Source organism: Primulina huaijiensis, chromosome 18 (genome assembly GCF_012295235.1).
Source record: "Primulina huaijiensis isolate GDHJ02 chromosome 18, ASM1229523v2, whole genome shotgun sequence".
In the NCBI taxonomy this organism is placed as follows: domain Eukaryota; kingdom Viridiplantae; phylum Streptophyta; class Magnoliopsida; order Lamiales; family Gesneriaceae; genus Primulina; species Primulina huaijiensis.
The window spans coordinates 19,551,433-19,565,273 of record NC_133323.1 but is presented as its reverse complement, the minus strand read 5'-3'; the positions used below and the strand labels follow the sequence as shown (position 1 = coordinate 19,565,273).

General features: G+C 34.9%; 3 protein-coding genes across 3 annotated transcripts; all 3 read right to left on the bottom strand.

Annotated features, from left to right (window-relative positions):
- Positions 1 to 2,678: 2,678 nt before the first annotated feature.
- LOC140963987 (uncharacterized) lies at positions 2,679 to 3,128 on the bottom strand. Its single transcript, XM_073423466.1, has one exon. It carries the CDS (start codon positions 3,126 to 3,128, stop codon positions 2,679 to 2,681), a length of 450 nt encoding a protein of 149 aa, XP_073279567.1.
- Positions 3,129 to 3,921: 793 nt separating this feature from the next.
- On the bottom strand, positions 3,922 to 4,541 carry LOC140964952 (probable calcium-binding protein CML29). Its single transcript, XM_073424952.1, has one exon. It carries the CDS (start codon positions 4,506 to 4,508, stop codon positions 4,038 to 4,040), a length of 471 nt encoding a protein of 156 aa, XP_073281053.1. The 5' UTR covers positions 4,509 to 4,541; the 3' UTR covers positions 3,922 to 4,037.
- Positions 4,542 to 5,071: 530 nt separating this feature from the next.
- LOC140964525 (mitogen-activated protein kinase homolog MMK1-like) lies at positions 5,072 to 11,263 on the bottom strand. Its single transcript, XM_073424382.1, has 6 exons — positions 10,980 to 11,263; positions 10,745 to 10,874; positions 9,075 to 9,212; positions 6,508 to 6,840; positions 5,517 to 5,697; positions 5,072 to 5,424 (listed from the first exon to the last, which is right to left on the bottom strand). The coding sequence occupies exons 1-6, from the start codon at positions 11,183 to 11,185 to the stop codon at positions 5,249 to 5,251; spliced, it is 1,164 nt and encodes a 387-aa protein (XP_073280483.1). The 5' UTR covers positions 11,186 to 11,263; the 3' UTR covers positions 5,072 to 5,248.
- Between the last annotated feature and the right edge of the window lie 2,578 nt (positions 11,264 to 13,841).

Genomic DNA, 13,841 nt, shown 5'->3' with positions numbered 1-13,841 from the left:
TCGAACAATGAGCTCTTCAACATTCATCTCATTTCGCTTGTGCTTCAAGTAATTTTTGAAATCCTTCCAAGCTGGTGGTAGCTTCTCAACAATAGCAGCCACTTGGAATGATTCGCTCAAAGTCATTCCCTCACCGTGAATCTCGTGAATAATCACTTGGAGTTCTTGAACTTGGCTGATAATCGGTTTTGAATACACCATTTTAAAGTCCAGAAAGCGGCCAACAAGAAACTTCTTGGCCCCAGCATCCTAAGTTTTGTACTTTCTGTCAAGGAATTCCCATAGCTCTTTAGCTGTTTTCTTTTCGTAAAACACGTTGTTGAGCGAATCGGCCAATCCGTTTAGTACATAGTTTCGGTATAAGAAATCAGAATGATTCCATGCCTCAACCGCACTAACAGATTCAACATCTCCCTCACCCTCATTGAGTTTAGGAGCATCCTCAGACAGGAATCTGGTCAAGTACATCATCGTCAAGTAGAACAGCATCTTCTACTGCCACCTTTTGAAGTCCACACCAGTGAACTTCTCAGGTTTTTCACCGTGACTGGCTGGGACAGCAACCGCAGCAGCACGTGGGGTTGCATGAGGGACAACCTGAGCCACAGTAGGGACAACATGACCAGTTCCCTTTGCACGCTGGTTTCAGTAGCCATATCTGAAACAAACCACGTAATGAGCAAAATCTGTAAAACGAACAGAAGAAGAACGTAGAGTAGTAGGAGAAAGTGGATTTCGGCGTGTCTTTCTTGGCTAGGCACCAAGAGTTGGGGAGGCGAAGCACCAAAAGCCAAGCCATGTGAAAGGTCTCAACCAAAAAAATAAAATAACAAAAGATGGCATAGACTGCTAGGTGATTTTTGCCTTGATCGGTCCGACATTCGACTCACCCAGGTCGCGCTCTTACGCTTGCACACAAGTCAAGCCTTTTTCCATTGCAAATCGGGCCAATGATTTGCACCCCCTGTGCCGACGTGCGTGAGAGAGAGCCTCTTGACCAATCATTATTACACCTCCACAAAGTGTAACACAATATAAATTTAACTATACCACTTTAATTTTCTAATGTGGGACAAACCCATCTTTTCGAATTTCCATCCACTTACATGGAAAAACCCATAAACCTCAAGCCCATAAACCTCACATTTAATCCAACAAATTGTACATAAAAGGCGTACCATGATTAGGGTTAAAAGTTCTGAGTTAAAATAGAATTTTATTGTTCATGGCAACTAGATGTGATTCAAGTAATATCTCAAAAACATAATTAAGGATTTAATATGATTTTTATCATATCATCAAATATATTTATCTAATTTAAGAACAACATACATAAAACTATAAAGTTCTGCTCATGAATATCATTTTCAATCTAAAGGATTTTAAATCCTCAATACAAACCACTCGTCTTGTTGGGTGAACTTTAAATCGAGAATTTTGATTTTTTTTTTAGTTGTATTCTTTTTTCATATCAATGAATTGCAAATCTTTGTTTCATGTACATATCAAATATCTCAATCTAAATACAATTTTAGATTTTTCGAACCAACACGTACTTGTTTCGTATTTAATAAAAATTTTGGTACGTATTTTTTATTCATTTATTAATCAAAATATGAAAAAAAAATTATGTGTTATATAGAAACAAAAGCCAAAATTATAATCCATCTTAAATATAAATATATAGCCGCTATGGAAAATGGGCATAGTGTTTGGGCCTAGTAGTAAGGGTTGAAACTCACTGTTGTACTTAGTTCTTCCATTCGTGTTATATTTTACTAAAATAAATTCTGTTTGCAAAAATTATTAAAAACTAAACGCATTAAACAACATGTATGAACAAAATACAATTTATCATTAATTAAATATTCGATTCATATATTATTTTAAACAAATAGATAATAAATTATATCTCAAGTACAATAAATGATTAAAAAAATATATTGATGATTTTTTTAATTAAAAAAATAGATGAATCAAATGTTTTGTCTGTGATTTATTTTTGGTGTTTAGTGCATTTCCTTTTTAATAATTTTTGTAAACAAGGTTTGTTTGAGTAAAGTGTAGGATGTCTTGAAGCATTAAGTGTAACTGAGGATTTCGTTTTCAGTCCACCAAATTGAATAATATTGGCCAATTTGTGTTGCCTAAAGCCCAATGGGCTTTTATGATGGCCCGAGCTGATTCAAACGTGATCTTTTTTCCACCTTTTTCTAATTGGCAATTTAGAATGAAATGTAATATATGGAAATTTTAAATTTCCCACTGATGGCATTATTTTTAAGATGACAAAAAACTTGTGTGAGGCGATCTCACGGGTCGTATTTTGTGAGACATATCTCTTATTTGGGTCATCCATGAAAAAATATTACTTTTTATGCTAAGAGTATTACTTTTTATTGTAAATATCGGCAGGGTTGACCCGTCTCACAGATAAAGATTCGTGAGACCGTCTCACAAGAGACCTACCCTATTTTTAAAATTGATCTTGTTTATAGATTTAATGAAAACTTCAATAGAAAAAACATTCCCTAATTGAAAACAAATTCAAATTCTCCAATGCAACCAAACGCATTACAAAAGACAGAATAACATATACCAAAATAAAGTTCTTATTTCTCATGATTACATCACTTTATATAGTATATATTATAGATAAAATGCAAGCAGATTTTGCATCAAACAAGGGCATTCACCACAAGTTCCAAATCCTTGAAACTTATAACAGCTTGAGTCCCAAAATTAGTAATTGATGCCACGAGTTCTTCAGAATCAGAGGGAGAGAACTGAATCCCTTCTCCGACCATAGCGTTACGCAGTTCTTCCCCTGTCAAAGTACCCCTTCCCGAGTTCATACGCGTTATAGCACTTTTAAGTGCTTTTCCGAATTCATCAGTAGGGCCGAATTTGTCGACGCACAGATCAAGAAACATTGGGATGCTTAGTTCCCCGTTTCTGCGCAACGTGGCCCTGATATTCGCCACTTTCGTCAGAGGTAATCCTCTGATTTTTTCAAGTTCTTGAGCATTGATCGATCCATTCTTGTCGGAATCGGCAGCATGGAATTCTTTGATGAGACTTAAGGCATGCTTGAACGGCTTGATTTGTTTGTGGTAGGACTGAGCCATGGTTTGAGATGGAAGAGCTTTCATGCACGGATATCTATATATAGACATTATAAGAATCCGTTGTTCAAATTCTTCGAGAAAACGTACACCTGCAATCAAGATTCGATTCCCACTAATTATTAAAGTTGAGAAAAATAACGTACATGCATATATAAGAATCAATACTCTATTTCTTTAATAAAGAAAAGGAATAAAAGAATAGAATCGATGCTTAGCTTCCTTACAAAGAGATCGGAAAATAAAGGATAAAGATCAAGGAAAGAATCAATGCTAGCTCTACGTACCATGCATTAATATCTTAACACACAAGATAAACTTGAAAAATCTCGTAACCATGAAATTTGATCCCGATATAATAATAATAAAAAACCCAAAAATTAACCACGTCTTCTACTCTGATCATGATCATATGAAAACTATAAACGATATTTTATCGTATTATTAATTAATATATAAACTCGGAATTGCACGATGTATTTGAAAATTTTCATTTTGTAAAAAATCATAATAATTTGAAATATGTTATACTTGACATATTATAACTCCAATGTCTATGAACATTATATGAAAAAGCTTACCGCGCATCATTAGCTAGCTTCAGAGACAATACAAGTATTGATGTGTGTAAGAGATTGGTACGTACAGGTGCCTCCATGGAGTGAAAAGGAATGCAAAAGTACTAAGTGTAATTTATTTTATTTAATTTCCATAAAGAGCCAAAGATAAAAGAAATTGAACTTCAATTTCCTTGAATTATAAAATACATGAAATTTAATTTAAAAAATTATCGAAGTTAATCAAATGTTGTTTTTCATAAGATATTAAAAAGAAGATAACACCAACCACAGACTGGATTATTTGTACTTATTTTACATTATATGTAAATTAAAAAAAAGCCACTGCTAAATTTCAAACAAGTGCATTCACAATCAATTCCAAATCTTGAAAACTTATTGTCCCTGCATGCCCATCTCCACCTATTGATGCCACAATATCTTCACAATCATCCAAAGACAATTCAATCCCCACATTCTCTATGACTTCACACAACTCTTCCCCTGACACCAAATCATCCTCTTTCAACTTCAGTTCTTGCAAACCACTTTTCAGTGCGCTTCCGAAATCGCCAAAACCCAAGTTTTGAACGTTCAAATCAAGAAACTCCGATATATTCAGTAGCCCATCTTTGTTTGTGTCTCCCTTCTGCATCATGTCATTGATATCTTGTCCACTTAGGTTGTACCCAAGTGATCCCATGATCCCGTTTAGCTCTTGAGCGTCGATCGAACCGTCGTTATCTGAGTCGAAGGCATGGAAGGCTTCTAAGAGCCTTAAGGCTTGCGTTAGTGACTCGATTTCGGTGAGGATGGAGTGAGCCATGGAGGTTGGGTTTGAGGTGGGTTCTTGTAGGAAGAACTATCATGGAGTTATATAGTTGGGGAATATGTTGCATGGTGTTTGGTCATTGTCAAGCTTGTCTTTTGTGCTTCAATAATGGTAGAGCATTGTTGGTTCATATGCTTTGGATGTTCTATTCTCATATTTAGTTATGTGGAATAGAATTTTTATTATTCATGACTTTTCCAAAGATTTATTGTCCCTTGATTCGTACGAGTAAGTTATTTTTGTCTACGCCATGGTAGCATAATTATTGGAATTTTTTGTAGGTTAAAACATTTAGATATGGTCGAAAGAAATGACATTTGATTACATTTTATGTTTTAGGAATTTTGAATTACATATTTACTGTCAACTATGTTGTTTATATATTTTAAAAAAAAAAACTATTTGATTTATCTAATCATTCACACATCAATCAAGACAGTTTAACCTACCTTTGAAATAATTATACGATCACATATTTCTTATATTTAAACAAAAACTACGTTTCACTTCCACAAAAACCCATCAACCTGAACCTTCGAGCGTAGAAAGCTTGCACAAAATTAAGAACAAATGAAATAACTCCAGAACAACCAAATCATAAGTCACCGGATGTATTCTAAAATCGAATCCATCCAAGTTTTTGTTCAATAGATATATACATAGATCCATAAAAGATCAAATAAAACAGTTGAAACTTGACAAAATACAGTAATTTAGTACCAAATGACAACTATTCACACACACTGATATTCGGGATTGAATGCAAGAGCCTCCATGTAAATCAGCTCCTTCATCTGTTCCTCGGTCAGAGCATGCTGCTCAAAGTCGAAGGTAAAAGGTGTCGTGCAAATAGGCTCATCGCTTATATCATGCAATGAGTTCAGATATGGATGTGCCAATGCATCTTCAACTGATATGAACATATTACAAGTAAGCAAATTTCTAAGATATAAGAACAGTTTGAATTCAATGAATCAAACAAGGTAGGACAAAGTTTCTTACCTGTAATCCTTTGTCTAGGATCGAATGTCAGCATCTTCTCAACAAGATCGATAGCGAGAGGGTGGACACGAGAAAACTTTTCGGTAAATGATTGACGATGATAAGGAGGGAGTTGCTGTATGTATCTTTTAGCATTTTCATTCAGACACCCCATCTCAGATTCTGATGGGGTACCGATCAACTGCAAAGCAAGAAGAATCGTATTCATGAGCAAGCATGGTTCTACGAGTCGGTATAAATTACATACATCAGCCAAAGTTTTTAAATGTAATGAGCAGGATATTATTTTCTATTTATTTTTAAGGTATATATACACAGATAATGTTCCTTTCGTAAAGGAACCATATAATGTCCAAAACTAGTCCCTTTTAATGAAAATCACATCGCCAACAAGCCATTCCTGATATCAGATAACCAAGTATTTCAACTCATACGGAATTATTTGCAAGTCAAAACCATCCAATTCAACTAGGTTTTTGGAATCTGCATGATGCATCGAGTACAAAAGATACAAGGAACCATATAATTTCCAAAACTAATTCTGATTAATGTATGTCACATCGCTGGCATGACAAGCTATTCCCAATATCAGATAACCAATTATTCAACTCACACGAAAGTATCTGCTAGTCGAAACAAAATCCAATTCAACTGGGATTTTGGAAGCTGCATGATGCATCGAGTACAAAAGTTTATGCTGCCCGTATTTTCTTAAAAGAAAGTATCACGTAATCCTCTCTTATACTAGAGATTCTTGAATCGGAAGAATGAGAAATTCTGGCTCAATTAAGTCTACATTCACAAGTACAAAGAAAGGAACACAATTTCCTGAGATTCTGTTATTATGTATTCAATAGCAATAACAATACAATGAATTCTAAAGGGTAAAATTGAATCAACATAGTCAAACACATGTCGAAGGCAATAAAAAAATCTGATAATCTCATACAAAACTTTGATATACAAATGGAATTTCCGAAAGAATAGATACCTCCAAAAGTAGCCGTAACTGATGAACGTGATCTCTACCAGGAAATAAGGGCTTACGATCCATTAATTCCACGAAAATGCAGCCCACCGACCATACATCAATAGCTGCAGTATAATCAGACGAGTTTAGCAAAAGTTCAGGAGGCCGATACCACCTTGTCACAACATATTCAGTCATAAAATCTGTTTCGGATGTGACACGTGCCAGTCCAAAATCACATATCTTCAGGTCACAATTTGCATTCAGGAGAAGATTGCTAGGCTTCAAATCCCTGTGCAGAACATTCGCTGAATGAATGTATTTCAACCCACGGAGGATTTGATACAAGAAATACTGCACCAAAACACGAATATAACTAGTTTAAATCAAAAATATTAAAAAAAAAAATACATGATTCCACAAACAACATAAATTTTTTCTAATACTAAAGTAGAGGTGTGTTGTATTTATTAAATGTTAAAGAACAAGGCAAAAGATGGAATAAAATCTACTTGGAGAAAACGTTAAATCTATTCAAGCGAAATATTTAGGGGTTATTCGGTTTCATTTTTTTTGGGGAGGGGACTGGAGTTTTGTAAAGCGTAAGGACAAGATCGATACCTCTGAGTTATATAAGATCGATACCTCTGAGTTATTTGAACTCATGGCTAACCATATAAGGAGTGGGGTGAGAGAAGTACTTGGAGAGACTAAAGGGAAAGGACAACACGACAAAGAGAGATAGTGGTGGAACAATGTGGTACAACAAGCCATTAGAGAAATGAAAAGAAAGTTCAAGAACTGGCAAGAAGCTAGAGACCAAGGATTGTATGAACTATATAAACAAGCCAAAAGACTCAGTAGCAAAGCAGAGTACGGAAAAGTTAAGCGTGGGTAGACATGAGATGCAGAAAGTAAGACATCTAGTGTTCCATCGTAGAACTAGTGCTAAGGAAGTAACAGAAGCACTGAAGAGGATGATACCGTGGAAGGCAATTGGAACGGATGAGATACCAATTGAGGTATGGAAATGTCTAGAGGAAGTTGGGATCCAATGGCTGACTAGTCTCTTTAATAGGATTTTAGATATAAGGAAATATTCAGAAACTTGGAGACATAGTATTATAGAACTAATTTATAAGAATAAAAGAGTTATATAGGACTACTCAAAGGGATTAAGCTTATGAGTCATATCATGTAGGTATGGGAGGGAGTGATAGTCTGATAGAGCGGAGACTTTGGAGTATCACTACTGTATCAGAGAACCAATTTGATTTTATACCAAGTAAGTCAACAATGGAAGCTATTTTTTTTATTAGACAAATAATAGAAAATATAGAGAACAACATAAGAGTCTGCATATGGTATTTAACGACTTAGAGAAAGCTTGTGATAGAGTACCTAAGAATTAATCTGGTGGATATTTAGAAGGAAGCATGTGCTTCAATGCTACATCAAATCATTAAAGATATGTATGAAGGTGCCATAACTAGTGTGAGGTCTACATAAAGGGATGTCATGTGAATTTCATGTGGTAATAGAACTTCATCGAGGATCGACTTTAAGCCCTTACCTCTTTGCTTTGGTTATGGATGAGCTGATGGGACATATTCAGGATGAGGTGCCTTGGTATATGTTATTTGCAGATGATATTGTCCTGATAGACGAAATTAAAGATGTAAATAAAAAATTAGATAGATGGCGTGAAGCTCTTGAGAGTAAAGGTTTTAGAATTAGTCGCTTAGAAATGGAATATTTAGCTTGTAACTTTGGTCTTGAATCTAGACGAATAGGTAACCCAATTGAGATTGACGGTCGAGAACTCCTAGAGAGTGAAGTTTTTCATTATTTAGGATTAGGATTAGAGCAAGGTGGATGAAATCTACATATGCATAAGAAGGCAATAACAGATATGTGCATGTTAAGATGGATGTGTGGCAAAACGTGAAAAGATAGAATTAGGAATGAAATGATTATAAGCTCTTTAGGTTTAGGCCCCATAGATAATAAGATTAGGGAGAGACGTCTAACATTGTTTGCTCATGTGAAGAGGAGATCAAACACGGACTCAATCCGAGTATCGGAAATATCTTAGATTGGAAGGTTAATAGAAACAGCAGAAGGAAAGGTAGATCATTGAAAATTTGGATAAAGGTGGTTAAGGAGGATATCTAAGATCTTGGTTTAAGAGATGACATGTGTGTGTGAAAATCACTTAGTTTGGAGAAGTAATATCCCTGTAGCCGACCCCGCAACTAGCGAGAATGTGCTAGGATGATGATAAACGGAAGAAAAGTTATGAAAGGACTTAGCTCAACTTGTTCGATATTTGATCAACACATGAAACTTCCAAGTTTACAGACTTCATTTCCTGTGGTGACAGCTACCAAACTATCAGCCAAATTCCAAACTTTCTCCTCCTCATCCGACTACTCTTTTTCCAAGTTCTTCACATGACCCTTGTCATTTCTTTCTCTACAGAAGGATGCAACTCTTTTTTTTTTCCAAGAATCTTGGGGGTGCACGCCATAAAGCCTAGATGCAAAGCCTTAATATAATGTACATTTCAAATTTAACACTATAAGAACCTGGCAATGCTCCTCTGATAACCCTTGATTAGAACGGATAATTTGATGGAGATCGGTGTCCATAAGTTCATACGCAATGTACACATCGTTAAATGACTCCCTCTGAGAGGGTGGAATTATATCTCTGATAGCAACCACCTGCAAAAATAGAATGCATCAAGGGCGACTAAATGTACTAAATTATTAACGAAAAGAATGCCAATGTGTTTGTTTTCGCACCACAAAAGTCACTTATTCTGCTTAGTTAATAAAGTAGCGGAAGTTCTGAATTTAGCAATTAAACACACTTGATGTTGGGTATAATACTATGATCACATATGAGAGTGAATGCTCTGTGCTAACAACATAGGCCAGGAGCCAAAAATAGAGAAATGAGAAAATTGCAGAACTGCCTTAGCGATTATCAAAATGACTAGACAAGTAAGATCTTAACAGGCTGTTTCAGAGTAGGAAATTTAATTCTCCACCTGAAAGCCACTTTCTAATGCTCATGTGTTCCATGATGACTAGAGTTTTCCAGGTCAAATTGACACAGCATGAGAAAGCACATTTATCTTTCAAAACAGTGTTCCGTTATAGGTGTACCGTGTACATAGTTAAAGTGCCAAAATTACACATCCAACATTGGATAAAAAGTTAAAAGATATTCTGTTTCAAGAAAATTCCAAGATATCCTGGCAATTTGGTGTCGTTCCATCTCATTTCTTCAAAAGATCTATAGGTATCTACTATACTTAGGTTTGGCCAAAGGCTGTCCACACCAAGCTGCAAATTCACACATGAAACCTTAAGACCACGACTCGCCTACTAATTTTATCCAAAAATCATTTCCTTTTAATATGTAATTCTTGATTGATTGACCATCAAATTTTAATGTGCTTGAATTAACTTGAGGAGAGTAAACAAAATAGAATCTTTTCCTTTACGAAGCCAAGAATAGAACCTTTCTCCTAAAAAATTACTATCGTCTGACAACGCAAATCAGCAAGATTTTTCTCCAACAAACTAAGAACCAAATGCTTTACTAAATCGAAATTATAAATCATCCAAATGAGAAACATTAATAATTTCTGAAAGGTTTCTTTCTCTATATAGATTCATTGATTCAATGAATCTATTACATTCTTAAGAATTTCAAAGCTAAAAAACACAACTAAAAACAAGCCCCACGAGTCCTCAAAATCAACCAAGTCAAGCATAGCATGACTGAAAATAAAGCAAACAAAGTTTAATCAACATAACAAAAATAAACATGGAAATGCTCCACTGATCACAATTTTTTCCCCACGAGTCATCAAAATCAACCAAGTCAAGCATATCATGACTGAAAATAAAGCAATCAAAGTTTAATCGACATGACAAAAATAAACATGGAAATCCACCGATCAATTTTTTTTAACACGGCTATATAAAAAAAAAACCATCATAAAATAACACAAAAAGTCAGGTTTGTTCTTAAAAAACGAAATGTAGTTTCTTTGAGTTGTTCGATTCTATTGATTGATAAAAGATTAACCACCCCGCAAAATATAAAAATTGCACACATTACTATAGTTTATCGAAGACATCACTTAAACTCAATGAATTTTCTTAATTAACCGGGCTACGCTGCCTCTGTCATGCCCACAAGAATAAATATATAATCAGCACACGAGTATTAATCTACTAACGTTTTCATGATCCATATGACGAAGCAGCTTTATCTCACGCAGCGTCCTCTTCCCATCAATTTTATTGTCGAAGGCATTAGCCACCTTCTTTATCGCCACATGCTCATTAGTCTCCGAATTCAATGCCGAGCTTTTCAGCAAAAATCAAGTCAATTAGCGCACACTGACAACATAAATCAATAATTAAAGACATTGAAAAAACACAGAAATGCAAAGAGATAGAAATCTTTCATACCAGACGATGCCGTATGCGCCTTTACCGATGGGCATGATTGGGGGTATATACTTGGATGTGACCTCGAAGATGTTGCCGAAGATGTTGTATTGGATAAATCTTCCTCCGTGACTCAGAGTCGCGGGAATATGATCAATCGTCGGCTTCGGAGGAGGTGGCTGCGCCTCCGACATCACGGCGTCCCCCGGCTGAGCACCGCCCTCCATTTTCCGTTGCTCTGATTTGCCAGTTAACAAATGAAACACTGACTCACTCACTCGGCCATTTATTATGTGTCGGCTTTTTCAGTTTCCTACCACTATTGGTCGGCAGGGTATTCAATTAAATAAAGACTATATTTATTTTGCTACTAATTTTTGGAAATAAATTTTATTAATAATCAAATCAAAATTTATATAAGACAGTCTTATGAGTTAATTTTTTGAAACGTATATTATTTTTAGATCACTCATTAAAGAATATTATTTTTTATGTCAAGATTATTACTTACTTATTATTGTAAATATGAGTTGGGTTGGTCTGTCTCACGGATCTTTATGTCAAAAATATTAATTATTTATTATTGTAAATATTGATAAGATTGACTTGTCTCACTAATAAAGATTTATATACCGTCTCACAAGATACATACTATTCAAAGTATATAAATTACATAGGAAATATCTAAAATAAGTAATCATACAATCAATTCAACATTCGAAATATATATAATTGAATTATTTACGAGGAATTTTGTTCTCAAAAAGTCATCGATTTCATGCATTCGATGTGTTATAAATTAAAGAAGACGTAACTCAATGCTTCATATTCGAAGTAACAGGTACTCTATACGCGGGAGAATACAGGATTTATGTGTCATGAATCAAAAGATGTCGACAGTAATTCAAGAAAGCCTATCGTGGTTTCTTCTCGAATCATGAAAGCACACGTGTTTGAACAACAAGGAATGCAAAGGTGTTTGAGGATTCTGCTGGTTATCTTGATAAAACTTTCTGTGTATATATATTTTAAGAAATTGCTTCGGAATGACATGTTTATATGATGAATTGGATTTATCATTATTCCAATAAAAAGTTGGCGTTGATCATACAGCACAGCTATAATCTGCTAGAAATTTATGAATTTGAAATGACATCTCTTAATGAAGTGATATGAAATCTAACGATTCGAAATATATGAACTGACATGAGATCTCACTGGTTGTTATTTCAAATCCTTCCAGATTTCAAGAAGAAGATATTTGAAATATCTACTTCAATAGTTTACCTAAACATAGTTAATGTATTTGAGTGAATTTGAAATTCACTCGTTTCAAATCCTACTATCTAAACACGATCAAACTTTTATGTTGTAAATGAGGTATTATGTGTTGCCATATTAATTAATTAATGAAATTCAACAACAACCCAAGTATAAACCAAAAGGTACGTACGACTCCAGAACAATTAGAGTTATGGCAAATTATGAAACCATTGACAAAATTGTCGATGAAAAGTCATTAGTTTTGACATTTATGACGTCAAATATTTATTCTCAAAAGTCAATAACTATGTCAAAATAATGTATTCTCGATTAATAAGTAGGTATGGGTAGAGTCAACGACTTCGTATCACAACTTCGTAAATTAAATACCACACGAGCTAACTTGCATTTCTTCAACTGTTAAGTCATTACGAACTATGTGGAAATAACCATCAAACAGGAGAACAATACACATGGGGGCCGGCCGATCGGAGAGAAACGATCGNGACTCCAACTCTCAAAATTTTTCCGTATAACTCTGGCAGATCTTTTACAACACAATTTAAGGCGTTGTGCTGAATTTCGGAGTCCTGTCGGGCAGCATGAGCTATGTCATGAACTGGACAATAAGAATGATTTTTTAAATCATCCCAAAACACTTTCTCATATTTGTCGTCTGGAATCAAGAAGAGACGCTCCTGACTGGAGTAGTCGCTTCACAAAAGGATGATATAAGAGCTGAGCAGCCCATTGGCCGCGAGCTTGGATCTGTTAGTGTAGGTTTCTAGCGAGCCAACTTGTGGCGTGGATTTTATTAATTCTTATGTTAAAACGATCTTTATTTTAATAATATTTTACGATTTTATCTAATTATGAATTTTACTTTATCTGTATGCATATGCAAGCTGCATAGATAAAACTCTTGAATATACAATAGGTATCATGAAATCTACCACTCAACTTAAGATCGTGAAACTCATTAGGAAGTTTACTGTATATTCTAAATTGGTTCCTAGTTGATTTAGCCGCATAAAACAAGGATAAAGATTGCTCGAGCTTGAAACTAGCATTTGTTATGTAAACATCATATTTCTTTGGTGAGGGCATGAATATGTTCATTTATACATATGAGTTATCATTTGATAATGCATTGAACAACCATCCATCGGACTTTCGGGTGATTATCAATTATCGAATGGAATAGTACGCGGTTATGATTGTACACCATTAGTCCTTAGACCCAGGACAACATAGAGGCTCTGCGTACTAGCATGCAGTTTGACTCGTTTACCGACTCTACTGAAGGTCATTAGGTGGTGAAATTAGGTGTAGTTTAGAAATATATAGGAGTCAATGTATTATAGTGGGGGAATCTCCACTCACCTACGAGTGAAGATATCATATGTGATCTGATGAGTTAATAATGCAAGAAATCTCTAGCTAGATTAAGACATGTGTTTTGAAAATGTGTTTCCTCAGTTACATATATCATGTAACTATTATTACTCAAAGATACATCACATCATACTTGAATTCATATGCAACTCTAGATATACTAATAGTTACATATTCGATCAAGATATATGAGTTGAAGGGACCGTATTGTGCGTTAACCATAAC